The 27,692-nt window shown below is 44.7% G+C and overlaps 1 protein-coding gene across 1 annotated transcript; it reads left to right on the plus strand.

Annotated features, from left to right (window-relative positions):
* Nucleotides 1-1,891: 1,891 nt before the first annotated feature.
* DKK3 (dickkopf WNT signaling pathway inhibitor 3) lies at nucleotides 1,892-27,027 on the plus strand. The gene is made up of 7 exons (XM_038137208.1): nucleotides 1,892-2,198; nucleotides 3,673-3,810; nucleotides 4,322-4,405; nucleotides 20,068-20,160; nucleotides 21,998-22,142; nucleotides 24,761-24,917; nucleotides 26,076-27,027. Exons 1-7 carry the CDS (start codon nucleotides 2,025-2,027, stop codon nucleotides 26,317-26,319), a joined length of 1,035 nt encoding a protein of 344 aa, XP_037993136.1. The 5' UTR covers nucleotides 1,892-2,024; the 3' UTR covers nucleotides 26,320-27,027.
* Nucleotides 27,028-27,692: the final 665 nt, after the last annotated feature.

A 27,692-nucleotide genomic window follows, 5' to 3' on the forward strand; every position in this document is an offset into this window, starting at 1 on the left:
TGTTTTTGTGTGATGTATGTTTTTTGCACTACATATGAGAGGCTTTTTAGCATCTGTGTTAGTTTGCCTCAGAAAAAGTTTAGCTCTCTGGGCTGCACCTTACCTATAAAAATTTGTTATAGCCCAAAACATATTCTCTGTCATCCACTACGTAACATCATTTTGGACAAGGCTTTGTTCCAGTCCAACACAAGAACCTGCTATTCATTGTTTGCTTTTATACAGAAGCAGTATTTTCAATAAACATGACTTTTTTCCCATCGTAAAAAGTCAGTAGAGAGAGCCTGATTACAAGGGTTCCTTTATATTAAATACAGATGTGTTTGGTTTGTTGTTTTTTTGGGGTTTTGGTGGGTTTGTTTGTTCGTTTGTTTTTTGGTTTTTGTTTTTTTTGTTTATTTGAGAGGTTGTTTCTGCTGCTTTAATCATACAAGATAAAAACAGTAGAACAAATGACCAGAAGAGGTGATCAATACTACAAACTCTTTCTGATCCTCAGTTATTCTGTTTAGAGTGTAAGTCCCTCTGGAATTTATGGGAATTTGGTTTGAGGCCCAAATTCACAAAGATATTACAAAGAAGTACCTGGCTTCTAGTCTATTTCCTTGAAGTCTGATAGTCTGATGACCTTTGGGAATTTGGGCCTCAGGCTTTTTTTTTTTTTTTTTTTTTTTTTTTATGTCTTCATTGCACTTAATCTAACATTCAGTTGCTGCTCAAAGCAGAGTTTAAATTCTAGATGTTACCGAAGTGTCACCTGTACATTGCCAATATCATTAATCTGCTTTGAGGCAGTGGATGAAGTGGGAACCTAACCACAAAGGCAGAGGTGCAAAAGAGGAACACCTTGTCTAGGTATTTCTCTGCTGACAGAGTTTCACGTGCCGTACTTCCTGCGATGGGACAGAACACAGCTGAACCCTTGATTGCCTCCTGATAACTGCTAACATTCTTAATTCCTTACATGGAGTAGCCCAAGAGGTTTGCATCTAAAAAAAGGAAAAGTCAGACTATTGTAGCAGTAAGCTGAGATTCCTGGTGTGTCCAGAAGGAGACCTTCTGTGGCACTGAACAGAAGCACGATGTGTGGCGGCTGGGAGATGGAGGGAAGGCTTTCCCTGTGGGGACAGGGACATCCCCAGCTCTGCTGCCGGCGTTCAGAGCTGCCTGAAGCTGCCCTAGCCTGCCAGGAGCTCTGGCTTTATACTGGTGATTATTGTAATAATGCACATGCAGGAAATTTTCTGGACTTTCATGGTTTACCCACCATTGCCTGTCACCCAGGCTCCACAATAAAATGAGACTTATAGGACAGTTCAATCCTGCCACTACAGTGCTGTCCTGGAGCTGTGAGCTGACTGCAGCAAAAAATGTCAGTGAAATTCTTGGCGTACAGCACAAGGAGGAAAAACGACGTGGAAACTGGAGGAGACACACGGATACAAAATAATGATGTTGCCTGAATCTTTTTTAGAAAAAAAAATGGAAGGGAATTAGTCAGGCAGAGTGGGTTGCTGGCCAGCCAGGTGCAGGTCGTGTCACCCCTCCGAGCCGAGAGCATCTCTCGAGAGCCTTCGCTGGAAGGCAAAGCCCACGCTGGAGGTGCCACGCAGCTCCCCCCGTCCTCTTCCTATCAAACCTGTCCAAAACACGCAGAAGCTCCCGGGTCTGAACGGGGAGCTCGCACCGCTCCTTCCCCCAGCATCCCCCCGCGTCCCAGCATCTCCCCGCGTCCCAGCATCCCCCCGCGTCCCAGCATCCCCCCGCGTCCCAGCATCCCCCCGCGTCCCAGCATCTCCCCGCGTCCCAGCATTTCCCCGCGTCCCAGCATCTCCCCGCGTCCCAGCATCTCCCCCCGTCCCAGCATCTCCCCGCGTCCCGGCATCTCCCGGCTCGCAGGGCGGGGGCTGCGGCTCCGCCCGCCCCGCCGCGCTCCGCCCGCCCGGGCCCGCCCGCTGCCGAGCGCGGAGCGGGGGCAGCCGGGGCGCGGCGGGGGAGCCGGGGGCCAGCGGGGCCCGGCGGGGATGGCGGCGGGCGGGATGCGGCGCTGGGCGCTGCTGGCCGCGCTGCTGGCCGCGCTGTGCGGGCCCGCGGCGGGCGGCGGGCGGCGGCGGGCGGCCAGCCTGGGCGAGATGCTGCGGGAGGTGGAGGCGCTGATGGAGGACACGCAGCACAAGCTGCGCAACGCCGTGCAGGAGGTGAGCGGGCGCGGCGGGCTCTCTGCTCCCGGAGCTGCCCGTGCGCAGGCAGCATCCCGGCCGCGCCGCGCATCCCCCGCCGGGAGCGGTGCGCGCGGGTTCCCGGCCCGGTGCCCATCCCGGGATGGAGCGGGCCGGGCCGGCGGGCAGGGGTGCGGGCCGTGGCCCGGCTGGAGCCCGGAGTGAGGAGGGGACCGTGCGTGGCGAGGGGAGGAGCGGAGGGAAGACTTACGGGATGGTCTTTGTGCCGCAGCGGCCAAGGCGCACCAGGGTATCCCGAGCCAGGATTCAGGGCTGTAAGTGTCCCGAAAATGTGTGAAGTAGCTTGCTTGCGGTGTAATGGCATGCCTTGATCTGAAATTGCTGGCCCAGAATTGCCCAGGATCTGTTTCAAAGCCAGAAAGTGAGACCAGACCCCAAACCATTGTCTCGTATGGCTGTCAAGACACCCTGTCCCTGCACTCCCCTTTCTTGTGTGCTTTTCATTCCCCTACCTGTTAAGAATCTTCCTTTCAAGTTCTCTTTTCCTCTCATTCAAAAATACTTAGTCTGCAAAAACCTGTGACAACCTGCTGCAGAAACAGACCTTGGTTTACTATAATTAAATAATTTCAGATCTTTTGCTGTCTTCTGGATGGTTTCTGAAATCTACCACTGCTATCCACTTCATTTAGACTGCAAATACATTGAAACAAACCATTCTTTACAATGCTGTGAAGATGCTTAAGGGCGTAATCAGAATTTTTGCCTGTCTTTCTGTAGTCAGTTCTGGATTGCTGTCTGGGTGCAGCGCAGTGTGAATTGTTTGAGCAGAGTCTTAGGAGATAAATGGTTTGCACTTAAAAAGATTTGCAGCTGTTATTTAAAATAAACAGACACACCAAAAGGAGAGATTTTGTTTTGGGAAAGATCCTGTTGTTCATCCTGGTTGAACTTTTGGCCTCCAAGCTCTGTTACGGTGGTTGCAAATAAAAGGACACCATTTATTCTTGTGTGTTTACAAGATTCACACCCGTCTTCATCCCACAGAGACAGTAGGAACTGAAACAGAGAATTAAATTCTGGATGTGTGCACCCTCATCTACAGGGCTGACTTCAAGGGGCTTTTGCTTCTCTCTCTTGCCAGGATATTTCCTCCCCTTTGTCAGAATGGAAAGCCTGCCTCAAGTTTCCGGCGGTTTTCTGTGGAGAGCAGAAAGCTGGGCTCTCGACTGACACCAGCCTGTGCAGATACCAAACTGCCCGTGGCCTGCACACCTTTTTCCCCCACAGGGACTGACTTTGGCTTCACCAGCCCAGAGCTCAGGGCCTTAGCTCAGCCCTGTTTTTCTGGCCCATGAAAAGAGCAGCTGCAGGCAGAGTCTGGAGCAGGTAGTGTCAGTCCCTGGGGCCTGCACGGGAAGCGTGGCTCGGTCTCTTCTGTGACATTTTTGATAATTTTCGGTTGTTTTGGTATGTTTTTTTAATTTGGCAGATGGAAGCTGAAGAGGAAGGGGCAAAAAAGCTGTCAGAAGTCAGCTTTGAGGACTTACCTCCCAACTACCATAACGAGTCCAACACGGAGACCCGAGTGGGCAACAGAACTGTTCAGACCCATCAAGAAATTGATAAGGTATGAGAAAACTTGTATATGGTGAGCTCTCCATTCTTAAACACGTTTTCTTCCAACCTCCCCCCCCCCCACCAGCCCAGTTTACATGTTTATTCACAAAATAATTTGGAGTGTAAATTTTCCTGATGATAATTGCTTTTGGGTTTGTTTGTATCTTCTGTGCTCGACTAGTCACGGTGATAAGCACACCTGTCACGAGAGGTTAGTGGGAAATAACAATTCATTTTGAAAAAGGGCCCGCTGAAAATAGGACACAGCTACAGCTATTACATGGGGAATGAAAACCCAACCATCTCCTGCTCAGTTGGCTCCTTTACAGTGTCATTTTAAAAGACAGGGAGGTAGCTCTGTCATCTACTTTCCCCCTCAGATTACGGTTTATTAAGAGCGACAGCAAAATGGGGAAAAAAGAGGGGGTGAGAGTGGGTTAATTACTGCAGGATGGAGGACTGAGAGTAACAAAGGACTAATAAAAACTGTGCTGTGATATTTTGTTCTTTTCCGGTGTCAGGTTACAGATAACAAAACAGGATCAACAGTTTTTTCTGAGACAGTTATTACATCCATAAGAGATGGAGAAAACAAAAGGAATCACGTAAGTGAGCACGTTTCTTTCCTTTTGAAAATCAAACAAAAACTTGGGGTTCCTTGTTCAGAAGACTGTGACAGAGTTCACCTAACAAAATTTTGGAATGTTTTGAAACACAAAACTATTGGGGTAAGCAGTCAAAAATGTCTGGTTTTTTTTAATTCGTTGAACCTAGGAATATTATGACTTGGAAACAGAGTTCCAGTGTTGTGGTTAGTAGACACGTTTGACTATTCAATTTGTCTGTCAAATGTAAATGTTAAATAGCAAAGGTAGTTACACAGCCCTTTCCAGTGAGTGGGAATAAATCCTTAGTGTAACAGTGATCCTGTCTTCCATTAAAAAATTGCTTCATAGACTTAAACAGTTGAAAATAACCCCAAATCATTCATCTGTGGGGAATCTCTGGAACAACATATGGCTCTATTTGCTTTTCAAGCCTAACACAGTGACGGACAGCTGGTTCTGAAATGCCACTTGGAGGAGAAGGGAGAGAGATGGGACAATAAACCCCCCTCCCCGCTAAATATGGTTGTTTAAGAGCTCTCAAAGGAGTTTAAAAGATCAAGAATATTCTTTACATGAGTTTTGCAAGCACAGGTACGTTTGCTAAACATCAGCAGTCACATGAGAAATTCAGCACATACCACTGCTTTAAAAAAAGTGGGTTTTCTTTGGTTATAGTCTTACCAAAATGGATTATTTTTTGTGCTCTTACTAAGACTGGGTTTGCCAGGTTTCCTCTGATAGCTGACTTCATCTGACTAATAGTTTGTGATTTGATTTACTTCAACATACCCTGGCTTTTTTTAGAAGAACTTACCTCCAGTTCTTTCACAGAAGCAGCTCTGTAACTATTTTATAAATATAATTATGGAAATCATTTTATAAATGTAATTATGGAAAAATTATGTCAGTAGTTCCGATTTTTAATGGATACAGAACCTAAAATTAGTGCCTCTTTTCTAAAGTTTTCCCTCTTGCAGGCTCATGTTTTTATACTGCTGTTTAAGCTGGAAAATGGCAAGTACCAAAATACAGCACACACAAGCAACTTTACTTTTTTTCTTTTTGCTATTTTGCAAAGCTTGTAGCTTAAGTGAAAACTCAAGGTATAAAATGAATTGTGACTGTTCTGAACTACAGCTGACTCTATACAAAGTGTTAACATCCTACACAGTGCTTTTGAATAATGACATTATGTGTAACGAAGACAATCCAAATGTTGGTTTTTTTTTTCCCAAGCAAATGTGATCATCATCTTCAAACCCACTGTACAAAGGCAAATTTTTTAACCTTCTTAGCACTGCAGCACAGCACTAGTGATGTTCCATTATGCATTTGGCTTGCCTGTGGTGGCTGATCATTCTCACAGCTGTAAAAATTGTTTCTAAATTAACTTTCTCCAGGTTTCATACACAGTTCCTTATAAGCTTCATCTATCAAGGTCCAGCTGCATTTTCCATCTGGGAAGTTTGCCTCACTGAGCAGGCCAGTGCTGCATCCAGAGCTCTCCAAGTGCTCTCAGAGCTGCAGCTGAAGGATGTGAGGGCTGAGTGCAGATTTTTGTTCGTGGTGGCAGCCTCGGTGCAGCTCCGAAGCAGGAGCAGCCAGAGCTGGCGCTGCCAGCTCCTCCTCGCTGCCACCCTGCTCCCCTGTTCCCCAGCACCCCCCTGCAGGCTGCTGGGACAGAGCTGCAGCTGTGTGTGCTTTTTCCCCCTCACACTCATTCTGAACTTTCAGCATGCCCATGGTACAAACACCTTATTTAGGGGTTGCCAACTTGGAGGAAAAGCAGCCTCCAGATGTGCCTGGTCCTTGTTTGAGGAGAGAGTGAAATTCATGTGACTCAGAGGTGCCTAAAAGGAGCAAATCTGAAAATGCTTGCAAACGTCAGGCATGAAGGGGTAATGTGAATCACTTTTGCTATTACAAGGGCAAAGAAATATTGTAGGAGTAATGCAATTAAGAATTGGAAGATTTGGGTTACAGCAAGGAAAGGAGTGCTGCTGGGGAGAGATCTGTGAAGTAGAAGAAAAATTTTGAATTTTGTCCAAATGAAAAGGCACTGTAGCTTAGGTCTGTAAACTTAAGGTAAAAGTATTGGGAAATGAGTTGCAGAAAACTTTGCACTGGGCCCTTAGGTCACTTTTATGTACACAAATTTTCATACCTGAAGTTTTGTGTGGCACTGTGACATGTCCTGGTCACTCTCCGGGCCACAGGCTTCACAGACCACAGGTGGTGGAAGAGTGATTCCCCTGGTTCCATAGGCTCAGTTTATAGCCTTAGCTTATACAAGTTAAGGATTCCCACAGCTCTTTACAAGTTTGGTTGGTAGAAAGAAGAATTTTCCAGGCACTGTCACAAACCACATGCTCTGAAATTCAAACTCTGTGTAATTCCTTACTGCAGTAATTTGTGATAACTGGAACCCTACCCCTCCTCAGTTTACATTTGTTTTCTGTGCTGAGTTATAAGCCTCTGGAATCACTGAAAGCTTTTCATGTGACGTTTTTGAGCTTTGAGAGATGACACAAGAGCCTCACAAGAAGGCAAAGAAGTGTGAGCATTGCAATAATAAATCCACTTACTGGCTGCAGTGAGAAATCCAGCACTGGAGAAGCAGCTTCATGGAAAACAGCTTGTGCCTGCATTTTAAATCCCAGTGCTTGTCCTCCTGAAGCAGGTACCAATACACAGATGGAGCATATAAATAAATGTACATACTCATGTACACATACACAAAGTGCAGATATTACAGAAACACCAGGGAGAATCCTCCACACACAGACTTTTCCTTTCAGACTATTTCTTCCTGGCTCTGCATCACAGCAGCATTCTCCTCAGGCTGCTCTCTGCTAGTGATGGCTGCTCTGACAGTGCTTTTGTGGCCTGGGCTGCTTGGAGTCTCCAGAAGTGGGGTTGGGCTCGGTGCCAGTTCTGGCAGTGCGCTGCAGTTCCTCAGAGGCACTGCATTACTGGGAGGCCCCATGAACATTCCCAGACTCACATTCACTTTCTCAGATGTCACTGAGGGCTGGCAGTCACCCCTGTGGATGTCAGGCTTCAATCCAGCAGGCTTGTGTCTTTATAGAGGCCAAACACAGGCAAGAGGTACCTGGATGGGCATAAGGTCTGTGGAGGGCTTGACACCCATTTGTTCCTGGATTTATGGCTCAAATACTCTGTAATTTATTTCTTCAGGGAGCATTGGGTAGCTTGCAAAATAATAAAGTATTTTTGGTCAAAAGTTCAAGCACAGAGCACAGCAAAAAATAACAGCATTCCTCATTATCCTATGAAAATCAAAATCTTCTCTAGCTTGTTGGCTAGGCCTATGTCAGGTGTGATGTATTAGCCTAACCAAGGGAAAGCAAGGATGAAAAATAAAAGGAAGCAAAACAGGTACTGGTAAGGTTTGCTACAGAAAGATGAGTTGCATTTCTTCTCACTTCCATTCAGAGCAGTAATTCACTCTCTCTTCTTATAATTCAAAGCTAGTGTACCTGAGCTTTTTTCTTCTCTCTAGTAATATGATAAATAATAAGAAAAAGCAATACCTCTTTTCAGCTAGGTTGTTTTTGTGGGTTTATTTGCAGGTTTGTTTTTTGGTTGGTTTTTTTTTCACATTTTAGTAGAAGTGTACCTGTTATCTTTCAGTTCTCTTTTTTGAAAGAGATTTTTAGTGATGCTGGTGTCTCGGGAGAGTGAACCAGAACTGGCAGAATGTAACGCATTTCTCATTCCACTTTGGCTCCGTGGAACAGATTCCTTTCTTTTGCTTGCCCCTGGTGGCAGAGGCTGCTGCGGGCAGGGCTGTGCCTCCTCTTTGGTTACACAGCACAGGTCAGAGTTTCTGCGTGGAGGGTGGGGAGAGCTGCCCTCGGTGCGGCTCTGTGCAGGGCGCCTGCTGTTCCTCCCCCAGGCTGGGAGCGCCTGTGTGCGCACTTGTGCCGGGGCCGCGCCTTCTGCAAACACAGCAGCTGCTCTCTCAGGGATTTCAAACACCAGCTTGTCCTTAGGAGGCGACCCTGGGATGCCCAGGCCTCCATTTCCATGATGAAGGCTGCTGTCTGCACCCCTGGAGCTCTGGGCAGGGCGGTGTCACTGTGAAACAGCTTTTCCAGGCTGACCTGGCAGGTTCTGGTTTATCTGTCCAGACAGAGCAGATGGCATCTCTTCTATAACAGCCTCATTTAAACCCTTTGTCAGCCTTTAGCAGGAAGGTACTAAAAAGAAAGAAAACAGTTCAATTTCCCCCTTTTCTAGAGGAAAAGATTGGTTTAAATGGTTGAGCTGCAGCTCTTCAAGCTCCCAGTTCCCCACGATATCCAGAACTGCCAAAGTAACCCCTTGGTTCCTCTTTGGATCCCTGTGTCTGATCCCACCAACCATGTTCTCAGCTGCATCTACTGGAGCTGCTCCCTTTGAGGCTCATGCTGCTCCAGGGAGAGGAGTTCCTAGCAGTGCTCTGTAGAAAGGAAGCTTTGGAAATTGAGAAGGAAGAATCAATGGAAGGCAAATTGCAATTTTTCCATCGGCAGCACTGCAGGAGAGGAGTCAATGGCAGAAGTTTGAAAATGCAGCATCTTGGTGTTGACTTGTGCTCCCTAATGTCTCAGGGAGGACACTTGTTTTGGGCAGTCTGATATTTGGGTCCAATTTTTTGTTGCTTTTTTCACAGAACTTTTAGTCCCTGGTGACTTGCACTCAACAACCTTAAACTATCAATAGACACAGTAAGTGCATTCCTGGGTTGAAATCCAGGTCTCTGTCTAGCCAAAAATCACGTAATATCTAAATCTGGTAGGTTTTGTGTATTTAATAATTTAGTTCCCTGGTATTCTCAGTCTGCTTTTCTGTTAGCTGTCCAGCCTGCTCTGCTCCATTAATCATTGGGCCAGTGCAGTTCTGTTCTGCACAGCACCCACCCTTTAGGTTGTCCTTGGTGGAGGAGCAGATAAGGCAAATTGTACTCGTTTTGGAGAGCCATAGCTCCTCAGACAGGCATGGTTAGACATCCTTAGCCAATTCTTAATGTTCTACTGAACCCCCTTTTTTGGTTCCCTTTTCGGTTTTGGTCTTGGCAATGTAGAATATGAAGCTTTGGGGCAAGTGTGAATAGTTCTTGGGGACAAGAGGTCTGTGTTTGTTAGAGTAGAAAATGATGTGGAGAAGGGTGCAAAGGGAAAGAGGATTTAGCTAGAGATGAGAAGAATTGTTCAATTAACATTCTGAGTTGCTCTTACTAATCTGGAGTGTTTTCAGGCTGTTAATCTTGTTGTAGAGAGAGACTTATTCTTGTATGAAAGGAGTGATGGACTGAGTGCACATCTCTGAGACTTCACAGGTAACTCCATGAGCAGCAAATGCTCCTTAGTGATGCAAAAGCTATTAAGAGATTTGATTTAGGTCATGGATGAGAGGATGGCCTTATTGCCAGTCACAGAGTATCTAAACCCAGTGGTTTTGACAGTCATCTGATGTTCACTGGGCTACGGCCAAAAGCCAGTCTGAATGTTAGCCTCAGTGAATGGAAGGACCTGCCCGGAGGAGTTTGAACACAAGTGTCAGTCTGATCCTGTACAAAGAAACTTCTCTGAGGAGGAAGGTGGGAAGTCCCTGTAATTGCCAGCTGCCTGGCGCACTCCTCAGTGTCCCCATCTGTGTTTGCTAAGCTTGGTCCACCTTGAGCTGCCTTTTTGTCCAAGAAGGCTGTGTGGGAAGCTGTGGGTGCACACAGAGCAGCCAGAGTGGAGCACAGCCACAGGGGCTTGTGTAAGCCTCCAGGGTGCAGGGGCCACGGGGTGGGCAGGGAGGCTCAGGTCCCCCTCACTCAGCGCTGGGGCTCACTGACCCTGAGCAAAAAGCAGTGGGAGCAGCTGCCAGACCTTAGCAGGGGCAGGGGAAACAAGGTGCCTTTTGCTGAGAGGCAAGCCAGGCAGGTGTTCTGGCTGAAAACACAACCAGCCACGGTCAGAGAACACATATCAGTATCTTTTTTTTTTTTTTTCCTCTTAAATGGTGGCTTAGATTTCCAGGCAAGCAAACTGATGGAACAGCAAAAGGGTTACTCCTAATTAAAGGTATCAAATCCTGCTCTTGTTTGTATCAGTGCGAGTCTGAAGCAGTTTAGATAACTTTAGTAAATTTACTTAGTTAGTAATGAAAAAAAAATACTAAACGAGTGACTAGGATTTCTCTCATATTTCCTGTTAGTCTAGTTCAATTTAAGTTGTTTGTTTTCTGTTAGAGAAACATAACTATGTAGTACTAATAGATATTCCAAAAGTCTTCATTAGCAATTCCAGTCTATGCCTGTGTTTAGAGTTGTTAAGAAATTTGCCAGATCCTCATGTGCTGTAATGTGGTATTTGTGTTCCAGCTAAATCCCAAAGAAAAAGAATATTTTTATCAAGTTGGCTGAAGAGCCACCCCAGCGTTTTTCTCTCCCTGACTGTTACCCTTTGAGGAGCTAAATCCTGAAGAGAGAAATCTCTTCTTGTGATAAATTTCTCCTCACCAAAAATGACCTGTCCGTGTAATCGAGTGGCAGTGCCTAGAGCTGATTCAGTGTTCTGGGCATGGTTAGTGAGGGAAGATTGGTAAACCAGTGAGTTCTCCTGAAGGGTACAAAACTCTCTCTTCCAGCCAGTGCTTCAGCAGTGTCCGTGCACCCCTTCTAAAGCTCTCAGCGTTCCTGTTGGTTGTGGGAACAAATCCTGCCTTGTCTGAAGCTTTCTGTGTCCAGGGAGGAATGAAGGTTCCTGCTTCTCCCTTGTTTGCACCCTGGTTGCCGCCACTCCTCTGCCAGCCAGCCGTGGTGAGGGAGCAGGGTGAGGCAAAGGGAAGGGGTTTGCCTTCTCCCTGGGCTTGGCTCCGTTTTCCCACTCACAACACGCTGAGTTTGGGGATCCAAGGCTGTGCCATTGTATTTTATAGAGCATGTCCAAGTTGTAGGGAGATAGAAAAACAAATCAGCATGAAGGATTTTATTTTCTGCCTCTCCTAGATCAACCTGTTTATTCTAAGAGAAATGTTTGGGGTTCTTTATATGGTAACATCCATCCAGAAGAATGAATCTTTTATGTGGGCTGGTGGCAATTCTGTGATCTAGTGACATCTGTTAAGAGATCATAGTATGGATTTTCTTTATTGAGGGTTCATCAGTAGTGTTTCTTTCCTCTTGCCATACACATGTAGCAAGTTAATCATGAGAGGAAAAGCTTTAAGGCAAATGAGAAATTTTTTTCCACTGGTTTTGATTACGTGACTTAATCCATTTGCTCCAGCAGCTGCTTATTTGAGATTTTAGCTGAAACCATGTTATCTAATTAAGCAGCAAGCCTTAGCTGGAAGGGTAACAACAGTAGCTAAGGCTTCAGGAAATACAGGCTACAGCACTGCATGTATTGCAGAGGTTTGTTTTTTTTTTTTAATCTTTTATTTGCATCTTGGAATGGTTGAGATAGATACAGAGGATGCAGATAAATGGGTTAAAGCTGGTTACATCTGTGTTGTCGTAGGTAAGGTGGGAGAATTTGCTGTGGCTGGGAGGTTGGCCCAATAACACATTGTTCCATATATGATGAGCCTAAGTCTTATGTAATCTTTGTCTGGACTTAAGGAGGGTTAGATTCTACAAAATGTGTAGAATGATACTGGTTTTATAGCAGTGAGTAGGAGGAGAGAGCATGAATGTGATCAGTGATTGCTCAGCCTTCTGTGCATTTGTGTAGAGTCAGGAAGAGGTGTGAGATGTTACCAGTCCAGTTTGATGATGTATTGCACTATGATTTATTAAGCTAAACCATGGAAATTGAAGGAAAGTGGTGAATTGAAGTTGTTTCTCTTTAGTTCTGTTTCATCAAAGGTAGAAAGGTAGGAAAGAAAAAAAGAAAGAAAAGAAAAGAAAGAAAGAAAGCTCTGTAGAATGGTGGTTTGAAATGCAATGCCTTGAGAAATGCATTTCTGTGTCAGCTGAGTGAGTCTCAACTTTGTCTTTCCTCTCCTGTGATTCACAAAGAGCATTTTGGCTTTTGTGGAGTGGGTGTCTGCCGGGCCTGTGAGAGGCTGAGTCACTGATAGCACTGAGGGACACCACCCTGGTGGTTACATCATCGTGGTTCTTCTCCTCTGCAGCTTACACAGAGAGCCCCCCTCCCCTGCCCTGATCCTCACCTTCAGAACAAGTCCCCTTCTCCCCTCCAGTCATTTATATTGTAATGCAGCGTGATTGTACTAAAGGTACACAGGCTGGGGTGGGAATTCTGGGTCTGTTTACTTGTTATTCTGTATGGAAATGACTCAGAGCCTGCTCCTGAATTTATATCCTGTGAGGAATCCCTCAGACTTCTTCCCTTAGAAAGTCCAGGGGGAGGAGCAGTATCTGAGGACATGTAGGGAGTTTGACATGGTGGTGTCAGGCAAAGGGGAGCCTTAGTGGTTTTCCTGGCTCCAAGATATCTCACATCTGTCAGCAAGGGAAAGTTTTGGTCCCCTGGTAGGTGTTTGTCTTGGACTTCACACATGGTGGAAATCTGCAATACATTCATATTCTTATGTTCCTTTTGGAAGGACAAACAGAGTGTGCTGAAGACCCTTTTTCATTTCTTTCTCATTTGTGTTTGTTTAGGAAATGGGATGAATATTCATGAACAGTCGTCATCTCATGTTGTCAGTATCCTCTAGGCACATGATTTCAGATGGAGAATTAAATTAAGGGAATAATGAAATAAAAGAGGCTCTTTTGTAATCCCAACAAATGTCCCAAAGAGGAGGTCCTGACAAAGCTTCAAAGAGTCAACACCTATGACCCAAATACCTATTCCATCCTTAGGCAGACATGGATCTCGTGTTCCCAAAATCCTTGCATGCTGGAGAGGATTTGTTTCAATGCTGTTGCTGTAATTCAAACCCCTTCTGCTTCCATCTACAGCTCATGGAAAATAAACTATTCCATTTCTTCTATGGTAAAAGCAGTCTCCTACACTGTCAGCTCAATGGATTTGCCATGGGCAAAATCCATTGAATGTGGATCCTTACCAATGTGCTTCTGTTTCAGTGTTATTGTCTTTGGCTGGCACATTAAACAGAATTAGTAAGTCTGTTGAAACTGTAGACTACCAAAAAAAAGTGTATCATAAATGACCAAAGCCCATAAGATTCAGGGTTTGAAATCAGTTCAGTGAGAGGTGGGGCACAGGTCAACATCTTACTCTCAGTGTGCTGCTCTTAATTTGGTGGCAAAGATTAGCCGCAGCTATTAAGTACAGAAATCTTGTTTTCAAAGGCTTTTCTTTTCATCCAGCTGTTTCACATCCTCGCTGTGTACAGCCAGTCTGTGTTGTTTTGCTTTTACAGATTTGCAAAACTGCCATAGTTGAGTAGTGAATCACAGAAACTTTTTTAGCTGCCAGTTGCAGAGACAAGAGTGGCCTGCACTCAAACTCAGCTCCCGCGGAGCATCACTGCCTCCACGCTGTGTCTTTGTGTGATCTCTGCTGCTCGCTAATAATGGCCCTCCAGAGGTTTGTGGCACAGCCCTACAGGGGCTTCACAACTGCTGCTGGAGCTCAGGACGTTTGGAATAAAACCCAGGACCTCTCACACCACAGGCGTTGAGACACAACTCCTGGTTATCAAAGAGTTATTGTTCTCCCATCAACAGATCCACAGGTAGATGCATTTCTCAGTTAGGACCATTAATTGCAAACTCATTAGGAAAACTATTTATAAAGGTGCATCAGTATTTTGACCTCACATATACATATATATATATATATATATATATATATATATATATATATATATACATATATATATACATATATATATATATATACACACACACACACACAGAGACACAGTCCTTTGCTCCTTTCCTAGTTAGATAGCTCTTAGTTTCCAGACTAAGTTAATTACCTGACAGATATATAATTTATTAGGGTTTTCTATTAAATTGAAATAGTTCTCATGTGCCCTCTTTGATACCACTGCAGAACAGATTGAAATGAGTACTGGGCACTGTGCTTCCTATACAGGAGCATTTGCAGAAGCTGTAGTCCTGCCAAGATCAGGTTATTATTACTGAGGGAAAAAAGGGTGAGGGAATAAAATGAGGTGGCTGCTTCTGCAGAGTGACCTGCTGTTAAATTATTACAAGGCATACAGAGAGATTTTGGCCAAGAGTGGACAGAGCACGATCTGAGGGAGCACCTAGGCACCATTCTTCTCACTACTCTGAGGCATTTGCCAGGATATTTTGGTTTTGTTTCTTCAGTTTTGGTTTGGTTTTTTTTTTTTTTTTTTGATGTAGTTTCTTTTTTCATTGGAGTCAATTCCTTGAAGCTGTGAATAAGATTATATTTTATTTATTTCCTCTTTTGACACCGAGCATGGACTGCATAAGGGTCTGATCAGTGACAAGATCACTGTGTGGTGAGAATAAGCAGGTGGTGTAGAAAGGGATGCAGTTCTTACACTGGTGTGAGCAGTTTGTTGGGGATCACAGCCTGCCTCAGTAATTCCCTTTTTGACAGCATGTTAAGGCTAACATAGCTGTGTTGCTTTGGGTACCTAAAGCCAAGCTCAAGTGCCTTCAGGCCACTTTCAGCTATGTCATGCAGACATATTTTGCCTCCATTTATATTGTGTCATGTGGAGAACCAGAAATGAAGTTTTTTCCAAATAAAATGTTTCTGGGAAATGGGGGAGAAGGAATCGGATGAGATGAGCTCTATGGAGAAGTTCAAGACAAAGGCTAGGGACTTGTTTTCTGTTGTTTATTGGCTTTGAGCTCAGCAGCCACATTCCTGTTGAGCAGCCACCCAAAGAGCTGCCTGTCCCCACGGCACTGACCCCCAGCACAGCTCCCAGCTCATGTCTGCTCTTTTTAGGACGTCTCTTTTTAACAGAAGTTCCTAATTTTACGAGTGTTGTGTGCTTGGCAGGACAGCAGTGAGAGACTTGCGCTGCTGGAAAGTATTACAGAGGTTTTGAGGTATTTCAAGGCAAATGAATCCATATCTCATTAAAGACAAATGCATTACATGTCCTGTCTAGACAACTGAGAGATTAGGAACTGGAATGCTACTGCATTTCAAATTAAGGTAGTAGTTTCCATAAAACAATATTCCATTCTGTGTAATTCTGCCTTTTTTTTTTTTAATACATGTAGGATATAAAACAGGTTTTATGCTTATTTTTTTTCCTTACTACTCAGCAGTTTTTGCCATCTGCTGCAGTAATGGAGAGCAGCCCTGCGTGAAACAGCTTGCAGAAATTGAAACAAAACCTAGAAGGGGATTGGTAAACACAGAAACATTAACTCTTAGAAGGACTCATTGCTGGGAGATGTCAGTTCCAGTGTGAATGTGGCACTGCAGCCACAGCTGGAATTGTTGTTGTCTCAAGGGTGCAGTTGGGTGAGGGAAGGATCTGTAGCTGTGGTTTATGGAGGCTCACGTTGAGTTTTACCTGAGTTTTTGAGAAGGGAATTGCTTTGTATGAGGAGTTTTTAATAAACACGTAAAGGGGCTTTTGTTCAGAGAAGCTTTTGGAGGACAGTTGTCCTGAAATACAGTGCATTTCCAAGGTTATTGCTAAAACTCATTTCCCAATTGTCACACCAGTTGCTCTAGTGGAATTGTTTCCTGTGCTGTGTTCCTGTGCTGTGATGTGCTGTGTTTCTGCTGGCAGCACTTCCTCACCTCTCCAAAATCATTGATTTTTGCCTCTACACTTCATGGCTCGAGAACCTGAAATGCATAGAGGGTTGGGAATGAGCGCTTTGGAAGGGCTGTTTTGGCTTACCAGCTGTGCAGAAAACAATCCTGCCTCTCCCCTCAGCTCCTGCAGAAGTTTATAGGCACAAACCTGGATCACAATGAGCCAGCAAACTGAGCCATGTAGATTACACAGGGAGGGGAAAAGAGGTTCTCTTGTTTGAATCTCACCATTCCCATGCTGGAGAGCCACAGAAACGTTGTCTGTTAAGTCATGGCTGTGCCTTCCTCTGCTTTCTTGGGTTCTAAACTAAAGAGTAAAGATCGCAGGAGAGAAAGTCTCACTCGAGACAGTCCCTGACAAACACTGGCTGAAGATATGAGTAGTGAAGAGTTTTGTGTAAAGTTATCTTTGAAGAACTTCCTGAGAATGTGGAGGCAGGGTGAGTGTGAGTGGGGAGAGGGAATGGATAAATCAAATGCCAGTTGTGAATTTCAAATCAATGAGTCCATTTTGAAGGTTAGTCATCATCAGAATAATTTTTAGACTACAATTAGGGTTTTAATTAAGGATTAAGGGGAGAAAGATCAAAGCAAAATGAGTGTTATTTCAGTACATACTGTATCACCAGCAAAACAGCATTAAAAGTACTGCCACAGTGAGGCACAGAAACCAGAGGAGCACTGCCAGAGACAGTGGGTTTCTGTATGAAACCTGGTTAACTCTGGCTTGTTGTCCTGCTTTCATGACTTGAAATGAGAAATTGTTGGCTTGTCCCTGTCGATCCTCCTTGGTATGGGCAGAGGGTGACATGGGTCGGCCCAGGTGGGGTGGGTGCAGTGCAGCAGCCAGCCCAGCCTCAGAGCTGCTGCAGCCCCTCCAGCCCCTCCAGCCCAGCCTCAGAGCTGCTGCAGCCCCTCCAGCCCAGCCTCAGAGCTGCTGCAGCCCCTCCAGCACCTCCAGCCCAGCCTCAGAGCCGCTGCAGCCCCTCCAGCCCCTCCAGCCCAGCCTCAGAGCTGCTGCAGCCCCTCCAGCCCAGCCTCAGAGCTGCTGCAGCCCCTCCAGCCCCTCCAGCCCAGTGTCAGAGCTGCTGCAGCCCCTCCAGCCCAGCCTCAGAGCTGCTGCAGCCCCTCCAGCCCAGTGCATGCTGTGGGTTGCAGGCTGGCACCTCACACAGAGAGAAAACTCTTTTCTTCTGTGCCTTTCCACGTGTGTGCAAAGGCCTGAGGGAAAGTGCTCCTGTCCAAGCTCGTCCCACCAGCTCTGGCCTGCAGTCAGACCTGCCCCAGCTGTTCCAGTGTCTGGGAGCTGCCATGTTCAGCTATCACCAACATCACTCACTGCGGTATTTTCAAATGAAATGGACACCAATCATTCTTAAGGAAAGCAATTATCTTTGACATAATCTACCAAAGACAAGAAACCTGCAGTTGTTTCAGCAGACTTAGGAACCTTTTCAATTATTTTCACTTTTTTTGTTGGGTGTTTTTTTGTTGTTTTTTGTTGGTTTTGGAGCAGATACTAATGCCCAGATAGCTTCCAAGTGCTGCAGGATATTCACTGCAGAGCACAATATTATAATAAGAGTCCACAGGATGCTGAGTGTGTCCTTACAGGTACATGGCATGGGATTTTCCATCCTGGCCTCTGTTGTTGATGGGTCCCAGTACACCCATTAATAAATAGGCAGTGCTGCTTTCACCCTGTATTACTCCCAAACAGCCATTCCTTTGCCACAGCACTGTTATTATACCACAATGGATTTCAGAGGTGTACATCATTATCAGTGTGCCTAATTCTGTCTGTAAGTTATCTGCCCAACTTGTGTGCTCTGCTGCACATCAGAAGCCAGCACTGCCTCTCCTCAGTTTACCCAGTTGCTCCTGCAATGACAAAATATTTAAAGAGATGATTTAGTTTTGCAATTCCAGGAAAAAATGGATTGTTCAGAATCTGCTGCAGCTGATGAAGGTGTTCAGATTTGCTCCTTGTCCAGCAGTTATTCTATCTAAAGGTAGCTGAGTCAGAAAAGGTCCATTGCCTGATTAAATAAAGAAAATAAGTAATTAAACAAATATATGGTTACACATCTGCATGTAAGCACAACTGAGTTCTGCATTAACTGTGGGTGTCTGGGCGAGGTAAATTGCTGTGGAGTGTGGCACACAGTTTCACAGAGCACATGGGAAGGGAAGCCTTTGCCATGCCAGGAAAGAAAACCACAAAGGGATTTTTTTTCCCCTGACTGGAAACTCTCATAAAACTGAACAAACGTCTGAACTAGTGGGACAAGTCAGTAAGAGGAAAAAGGTTTTTTTTGGTGTGGGACTCATTAATTCAGGAGAAAGCAGCAACTGGAGAATTGCAGCCTTGGTGTGAGGTGGTTTCAGAGCTAGAGTTATTCCATGAGCTTAGAGCAATCATGGCAAGATCTCTCCTTTGTGGAGAAGGACAGTTGGAAAACCTGACTGCAGCGAGACCTGGCTGTTTGCCTGAAGGGGGATGGAACAGGAGTGAAATAGTCTGCTCTGGGTACGGTTTGCACAGGACATTCGTAAAAGCAGCTGACAAAGCTACAAACACAAAGTTGGCCTAGAAGAGCAGAGCTGCTGAAGGGAGGAGGCTGGCTGCTCACTTGGAGCCACAACACCTCCAACACACTGCACAACATTTGGATATTTGGACTTTGAGCCACCTGATTATGTAGCGACAGAAAAGCAAAAACAAACAAACAAACCAAACAAACAAAAACAAAAAACCAAACCATGCCGAGTACTGGGATAATGAAGTAGAAAAACATTGCAATAATTTATAGCAGCCTAGGCCTGGTGATACTAATTCCTTAAAACAGCTAAAATGACTTCTTCTGAATTATAAACACATAAACCTGAATTCTGAGTTGTGGACTTGAAAAGAATCAGGCCCCAGACTGTGTTTAGCTTCTGTTCTCTGTTCTGAGTAATCAATCTCAAGCTGCACCAAGGATATCAGGAAAAGGTTTTTTACAGCAAGGGTGATAAAGCTCTGGAATGGCTGCCTGGGGAGGTGCTGGAGTCACCATCCCTGGGTGTTTTAACACAGCCTGAGTGTGGCACTGGGTGCCAGGGTTTAGTTGAGGTGTGGGGCTGGGTTGGACTCGATGATCTTGAAGGTTTCTTCCAACCCAGTGATTCTGTGAATTTGCACATAAATGAACATAATAAACTGTTGGAAAACATCTGATGTGGCCAGAATAGCTAACCAAGACAAGGCTGATTCCTGCAGAGCAGCCTTGTCTCACCCAGGGCAAGAACCCCCCCGAAAGGCTGAATCTGGAAGAGAGCTGAAGAAAACAAGGAGCTTAGTGGGAACTTTCAATAGAGGTTGCACAGATGATTTGCTCCAGCAAGTGAGATCAGTGTCTGCCAAAGAGCAGTCAAGTGCTTACTTCAGAGAATTCAGGGATTTTTGCGTAATCCCTTTTCCTTTTCCTTTTTTTCCTTTTTCCTTTCCACTAACAATGGTACAAACCAGTGCTGGACAGGTCACAAACAGGTGACTCAGAACAGTGCTATGAGTTATTCTTCTGTTGACTAAATTGTTTCCAGCCTGGAGAAAAAAAAAATTAGACAAGAGGGTTAATCACACAATTTTTAAGAGGTAACCATTAGGTGGGAAAACACCCCCTCCCCGTGAACCAGGCATGAGGGTGCAAAAATATATCACTCTCACTCTCTGTGCTCTCCTCACTGCCACGGGCTCAGGAAGTGAAATTTGAGGCCAGAGGATTTAGACGAGCCAGGGAGAAGGCACTGGTCTGTTACAGAACTGTGATTGGACAAAGAGCCCCAGCAAGCTTTTTGCCTTGGTTCCCAAATAAGAAATATAATCAGTGAAGAGCTTCTGGTATCTCAAGGAGAATGAATTTTGGTAAATCACTCCTTTATCTTTTCCTCCAGGAGTGTATCATTGACGAAGACTGTGAACCAGGGAAGTATTGCCAGTTCTCCACCTTGGAATACAAATGTCAGCTCTGCAAGCCCCAGGACACAGTAAGTCCTGAATGAGATGGGATTTCATGTGATCTTTAGAAACTCAGTAAGTTATTGTTGCTAATGTCAGCAAGTCAAAATTGACAGAAAAGAAGCTGCAAAGTTTTCTGCATGAGGGTAAAAAAATTTTCATGTTAACAGGGAGTAATTAAAAATCAAGATTGCGATGGCCCAACACCTACCCACCTCCCCACCTTTTCAGCTCTCAGCAGAACACTGGTAGGATAAAGGAATAAAAAACTGGATCCTAGCTACTCTTGTGTTGAAAGTGAGCTCAGGCTGAAGGAGGTGGGATCAATTCCCTGACCTCGAACCTCGACAGCTGCAGAGCCTTTTTCTCTTTAATCAGCAGGCCTTAGTAGTGCCATTGTGGTCCTGCTCCTTGCCCTGGGTTAAGCACTGCCTGTGGGGTCCACTGGAGAAGAAATACAGGTTTTGTATGGCTGCCCAGACGGGGCTTTGCACAGACAGGAAAAAGCTGCTGAAATGCTGACCTGCTAGGACTATTTAAGATTGTTAACCAAACTACCTGAAAAAGGAAAGAAAGTGACACACACGCCTTTTATTAGGTTGATTTCTTAGGTGTGTGTAGTTGAAACACTTGGGCAATTGTCATACAAAGCAACCTTTAGCCAGAAATTCACAAAGATACTTTTTTCAGAGAGATTTTTTTCAAAGATTCTTGGTTACCAATGAGGTCTGGTACTTATTACAACTAAAAAAAAGGATTTTAGTAAGACTTGTCTTTTGCTTTGCTCTTTGAAAACAATACTTCTGAAAATTTTGTTAATTCCTGACTGCATTTGACAATGGAAAAAAAAAATCAGTAATGTTCTCCATTGATGATGTTTCATTTATTAATTTTTTGTTTCCCTTGATTGCAGAAGACAGGAGCCCAGGGAGAGCTCAGAGCAGCATTTCAGTACCTAAAGGGGCTACAAGAGAGCTGGACAGGGACGCTTTGCAAGTGCATGTAGTGACAGGATAGGGGGGAATGGCTTTAAATTGAAAGAGAACAGGGTTAGATGGGATATTGGGCAGGAAGTGTTCCCTGTGAGGAAGGTGAGGCCCTGGCACAGGGTGCCCAGAGAAGCTGTGCATCGCATTTGAAGGGATCCCTGATGAGGAGAGAGAAATGACGAGGAGAACTGCACCTTATCAGAAGGCTAATTAATTACTTTATTACACTATATTATTCTATACTATATTACACTGTATTACATTACATCTAAGCTGGGTCTGCCCAGCACCCAACTCTGCTCACCCTGCCAGCATCTCGCGGCTGTCAGCGACAGTCCCGGCACACACACACACGCTGGGCCCTGACAGGCCCAGGGACCAAAACACATCACTCTGGGTAAGCAACCTCCAGAGTGCATTCTGCTTCAGCACAACACAGGCACAGCAAATGAGATAAGAATTGTTTTGATCATTCTCTGAGGTTCAGAGAATGGGAAACCCAGAAATACGCTTGGGAAGAACTGTGCCTGGCTGTTCTCTGTGAGGAGAAGTGTGGCGCTGCTGTGGCTGCCCCTGGATCCCTGGCAGTGCCCAAGGCCGGGCTGGACGGAGGGCTGCTACTCTGCTGGGGAGGTTCCTGTCTGCCAGTAGTTCCATGTGTGCTTCAGCTGAGAAATGGAGCAGTTCTACTTAAAGAGTGGGAATATGACATATGTTTAAAGTGGGAATATGACATATGTTTAAAGTGGGAATATGACATATGTTTAAAGTCGACGTCGTCGTGCTCAGGCCCAGGGCCCGGTTGTGACAGTAGCTGTGTGTGATGCCATGCTCTGATGCCAAGTGCCAGTGTTGTGCCTGCCTTTGCCCTTGGCAGCCCTGCTCACGGGACGTGGAGTGTTGTGGGGAGCAGCTCTGCGTGTGGGGCCGCTGCAGGAGATCCAGCTCCAGAGGGGAGAACGGCACCATCTGTGAGACCCAGCACGACTGCAGCCCTGGGACGTGCTGTGCTTTCCACAAAGGTACACAGGGCTTTGCCCGTCCATCTCAGTGTGCAGGAGGGCTGATACTGGGCTCCTTTCGGCCCAGGGGGTATTGAATTTGCAGGCAACTCCAGCAAGGGGGAGAGAGAATGATGCAGCTGACTCCATCTTATCAGAAGGCTAATTAATTACTTTATTATACTATATTATTCTATACTATATTACACTGTATTACATTACATCTAAGCTGGGTCTGCCCAGCACCCAACTCTGCTCACCCTGCCAGCATCTCGCGGCTGTCAGCAACAGTCCCGGCACACACACACACGCTGGGCCCTGACAGGCCCAGGGACCAAAACACATCACTCTGGGTAAGCAACCTCCAGAGTGCATTCTGCTTCGGCACAACACAGGCACAGCAAATGAGATAAGAATTGTCCTTCCTTTCTCTGAGGTTCAGAGAATGGGAAACCCAGAAATACTCTTGGGAAGAACTGTGCCTGGCTGTTCTCTGTGAAGGGAAATGTGGGGCTACACAGGGGAAGAGGTTAAATCCCTACAGAATCAGCAGGTTGTTCTCCCTTGGCCTGTGGAATGCACTGGGTTAACTCCATTAGAAACTTTGTTAGAATGAGGAGTGAGAAACAGCCTGGTGGGGTGCATGCTGGTGAAAGCAAAGCCTGTTGCACGCTAGAGACGAGACCAGCAGCAGAAGCACAAAAATGAACATTTCTAAAGGGGAGTTCTGTGTCAAATTTACACACAATAGAGCAACAATGATAGAATTACGAAGGTGCAGCAGAGTGGCTTCTCCTTCCTCTCAGCAAGCAGCCCATCAGAATCAGGCTGCAGATGCATTTCATACTCCGAGTTTCATGTGAGCCTTCCAGGGCATCACACCATGCAGTGGTGACCAGGCAGCCAAGAGACACAGAGGAATGATATCCCAGATCATGCTGTCAGTCCACATGGGAATGTGAAACTTGATTTACAGAAGGGAGCACAGAGGAGAAGGTATTGGGCCTGAAATCAATCCCCAGTCCTGTTTGGTTGGGGTCTAGTTTCTTCTCCTGTTTTGTACCCACCAGCTCCTCACTGCATTTATCACAGTTTATTAACTTTTCTATTTAAAATTTTATTTATTTTAAAATTTAATTAATTTAATTAATTTAATTTATTTATATTTTTAACTGGTTTTATTTATTTATTTAATATATTTTTATTTCATTTTTATTATTTAATTAATTTATCACAGTTCTTTTAGTAGTGACAGGACACAATTCCAGCCAGTGCCCTACACCAGGTACATACTTCCCTAGCTTTCTTCCTTTCTGTGAGCCAGAGCAGACTTTGTACTGATGGTTGGGCTGTCCCACTCTCAGCCTGCTGGTGGATCGGGCTGCAGGGCATTCCAGGAAAACAAAAGAGAAAGCTCCAGCCCCATTTAAAAGTGAAGAGGAGCTGCTCAGCTTCCCCATGTTGATGTTGAGCACTGCTTAGTGGACCTTCAATGCTAACTAAGTTTGGTTAGGAAGGAGCAAGATATATAGTTATTAAGAAAATTTTATATCTATATCTCAATAGGTAAGAACATTGATGAATATTGATAAAATACTCTTGTTAAAACATAAAACAGTGCTGCTGATTAATAGCAATGAATTTTTATTCTCTGTGGCTGTTTGCTTTAGCAGGGCTTTAGGGTTTTTCAGGTTAGGCCCAACCTCAAGGCCTTTCTCCATCACTAGAGAGTTGCAAATGATTGTCCTAATAAAGATGTGTATTTTTTATAAAACTGAAGTAAACTGTGGAGTATTTGCTGCTCAGTATGTAATGTTTTGAAACGGGGAACTTACAATAGGTCATGTACATTAAAGCACGTGTCTGTGCATGTGCACACATATATGTGTTTGTTGAGCAAACCTGATTAAAAAACTTAGTTTGAATTATTCTCATATTTCGTCCTGCCATATGAGGTGACTGAAGACAAGAGGAAGAAGGGAGGTTTTCTAGGAACATCTGGAAGAGCTGAATTCCAGACTGAAACTGGGAGTTACTGACATGAGGAAACCCAAAGGACACAGCCTTCCCAAATAATTTCTTACACAGGATGAAATTCAGCCCTGTGTAGAAATGAGGGTGCCGAGCCCCAGATGCCATCAGACAGCTTTGCCCACAGCAGAATTGATAAAATAAATGAAATATCTGAGTTGTAGATCTTGTAAGCTCATTAGTTTCTGAACAATTGCTCTGCATTTGCAGCCTCTGAAAAGAAATAGAAAAAAATAACAGAGTTTAAGATAGAGAGGTATGTCTCTAGTCAGATTTCAAACCATTAATGCTGCTCATTGCAAAGGATTCCCAGTAATGTTACTTTTCTTGGGATTAGAAGAGTTTGGCATCTCCAGGGGATGGAGCTGTGCTGTGCTGCCTTGGCAGCAGTCTCTGAGTCAAGCTGATCTTGCTCATTAAGGATGAACTTCAAATGTCTTACTCCCACCTAGTGGAAGAAACATGGTTATGGCTCCCTATCGCGTAAGGGAACTTGAAAAGAGGTCGAGTCTGTCTTTTTATATCTTGCATACAGAATTAAACATGGGGTGACCCCAGTTTAGCAGAGCTAAGGACTTCTCCTAAAATGCCTTTCCCTTGGCCTGCAGAGCTGCTGTTTCCTGTGTGCACACCCTTACCTGAGGAAGGTGAGCCCTGCCATGATCCTTCAAACAGACTTCTCAACCTCATCACCTGGGACCTGGAGCCCGATGGAGTGCTGGAGAGGTGCCCCTGTGCAGGTGGCTTGAGCTGCCAGCCTCAGAGGTGAGGACCAAGGCTGGGCACACAACTTGCTTGGAACCTTTGAGGGGTCTGTTTCTGTGGTCAGTAGCTGCAGAACTCGCAGATTGTGCCTCACTAGAAAAGGTTTTGAGTTTTTGTCATCGGTAGCATTGACACCTTTTGCTCTGTCCCACACACATGTGCCTAATTGAGTCTGGCAGCACATTAATCCGGTGTGAATAAAGTGTGTGAATTAATGAGGCTGGTTCTGCCTTTTAGTCAGTCAGTGCTACCAGCTGCTGAAATGCATCATTCCAATTTCATTCTCTGCATACAGCCCCTGTCCACCAATTCTCTGCGTGCGACTGGGTTTCCGTCAGATTTTTCTTAGTTTTAGAATGTAAGGTAAGTTAAAGGAATTTCAACACAAACTTTTCATAGGTCATGCTTTTAATATTTCTTTTAAAGGAGTTATTTGTATCATCAGCAATTTCATTGGCAGAAAGTGAGATCATTTCAGTTTTGCTAAAAGCATTTTTAGAAAGCCAACATTTTCTATGAAATAAACTCTCCAAGTTTTCTCCTACACTTCCAGCATCGTATTAACTTCTAACAAGACATCATAGCTGGGGTTGAGATGCAGATTAATATTTCTCTCTTCTGTATCCAACTCCTTGTTTTTTCATGCTTGAAAAGGAATTGGGTAACATTTTGTTTCATAAATGTCATCTAAGGAAGCAAGCAGAGCTGATCCCATCCCATCCTATCAGCACCAAAATTTTTGTCAATGCGCCATTAACCTCAGGGAAGGTCTGTCAGCAAATGTCAGGTCTAGTAAGAACGATGTTTCAGATGAGGATACAGAAACAGAAATTAATTGGGGTGTGAATATAGCTGAACTGCCCAGAAGTTTCTATCTGAATTTGAAGATTAAGTAACTTTTTGTTACCTGTTTATTTTGAGGGCCACTGCTCTTGTTCACCAGGATCAAACATTTTGTGCTGTTAGGATCTCTGTATGGGGAAATCACATTTATAACTCACCAGCTGTCAAGCATTAAGAATCAAGTGCTTGTGAAGTCAGCTAGGGTAGATCCATTGTACATTTAGCATGTTTTCATATGGGCAGGGAATGGAGAATTTCAGACGAGCAGAACACACAGCGATGTACCTTGTGACCAGATGTGCCTTTTCCCAACAGCCACAGCACTACATCTGTGTGTCAGCGGTCTGCCAATGAAACGCAGCACACTGAAAGGGAAGATCCCTTAATCACAGATGAGATGCCCTTTCTCACCTTGATCCCTCAAGATCTCCTCTCTGATTATGAGGAAAGCAGCGTCATCCAGGAAGTGCGTAGAGAATTGGAAAGCCTGGAGGACCAAGCAGGTTGGAAGCCTGAGCCTGAGTCAGCTCAGGAGCTGGTTTTGGGAGATGAAATCTAAAGCCCAAAGCACCAGTTTAGTTAGTTATTTCTAGATTTTTTTTGTTTAGTATCTTGCTTGTATGAACCCTGAACACACACTACTGGATAGAAGTGCAATAAGCAAAGTCTTCAAGGAGCATCCTTCTCTGTGCACCAAACCTGCATGTCCCTGTGGAATCCACTCAGTCCCTGCCTTCAAACCTTCTGCCAAATGGGAACCATAGAAGTGCTCTTCTGGATTTGTACTTTCCTCTTGTATGTCAGAAATAAAGTTCTTCGTACTTGTACTCATTAAAAAATGCACACAAGCATAAATTATTTCAAGTTGCTAGAAACTACAGAAGTGATCTCTGAGTACAGATGTTCCGAGTTGTTTTATTTCTCTAGGGAAAGAACCATCTACTCTGACAGTGTTGCAGTCATAAATTTTAAGGAATTTTAAAAGGAATTTTAATTTTTTTTCTTTAGAATGATTTTGTGTTTTTAATACACTTCATAGGCATAAATCTCTGCATGTTACAAGATGTGATTATTTTTACCATCTTAAAAGGTCATAGATCTAAAAAAATCAATAGCAAGCTAAGAGTAAAATCTGACCCCCCAAACTCCCCAGCTACCACCTGTCCCACCAGTTTGCTACCATGGCTCCTCCACTATTAATGGCTTTCTGATAGATTTCACCATCTGTTGTCGCACATGGTAAAACAAGATGTGAGGTTCCAGCCAAGTAACTTTTCATGGTGCTTCTTCCCAGATAATCCCAATTCTCATGTCTAGTTTGGAACAGCAGACCACCAATAACAAGAGCAGGTGTAAGGCTGTGCTACCAATCTGCACATCTTTCCCCACTTCTGGTGTAAGAAGGGCTTTTCAATAAATTCCTTGGGTACTAGAATTAATAATTAATAGCCATTATAATTATAAACAGGGAGGATAATACTTCATTTTAACTATCTTAGTTTTGGTTTAAGGATTCTACAACCCATTCTCACACCCACACACAGACATCATCTCTGAGAATTCACTGAGTCTACCCTCCCTTTCCATCCCTCATAAAATTACTGTGCTTTAGACAGCTCCATCTACACAAAGAGAAGGAATTAAATGCCACTCCTATTTTCCTGTTTAAAAACATATCCATGAGAGCAGTAACTCTCTGTAAATACTGCCCTCTTAAGGACAGTATTTCTCCTTTCAGGTTCTTGGTGCTGCCATCCCTGGATTTGATCTCTACATTTCTGCCTTTCCAAATACCCGAGTTTGAGGAAAATTCATGATCCACTTCTCTCTTCCAAAAGCTCTAAGGATGCTTTAGCAGTCTCTGTCTGTGGTGATGGTGTTTCCCTCTCTGCTCCCTTTGCCCCCACTTCCAACCTCACATGTGTTGGCCAA

Source organism: Motacilla alba, chromosome 5 (genome assembly GCF_015832195.1).
Source record: "Motacilla alba alba isolate MOTALB_02 chromosome 5, Motacilla_alba_V1.0_pri, whole genome shotgun sequence".
In the NCBI taxonomy this organism is placed as follows: Eukaryota; Metazoa; Chordata; class Aves; order Passeriformes; family Motacillidae; genus Motacilla; species Motacilla alba.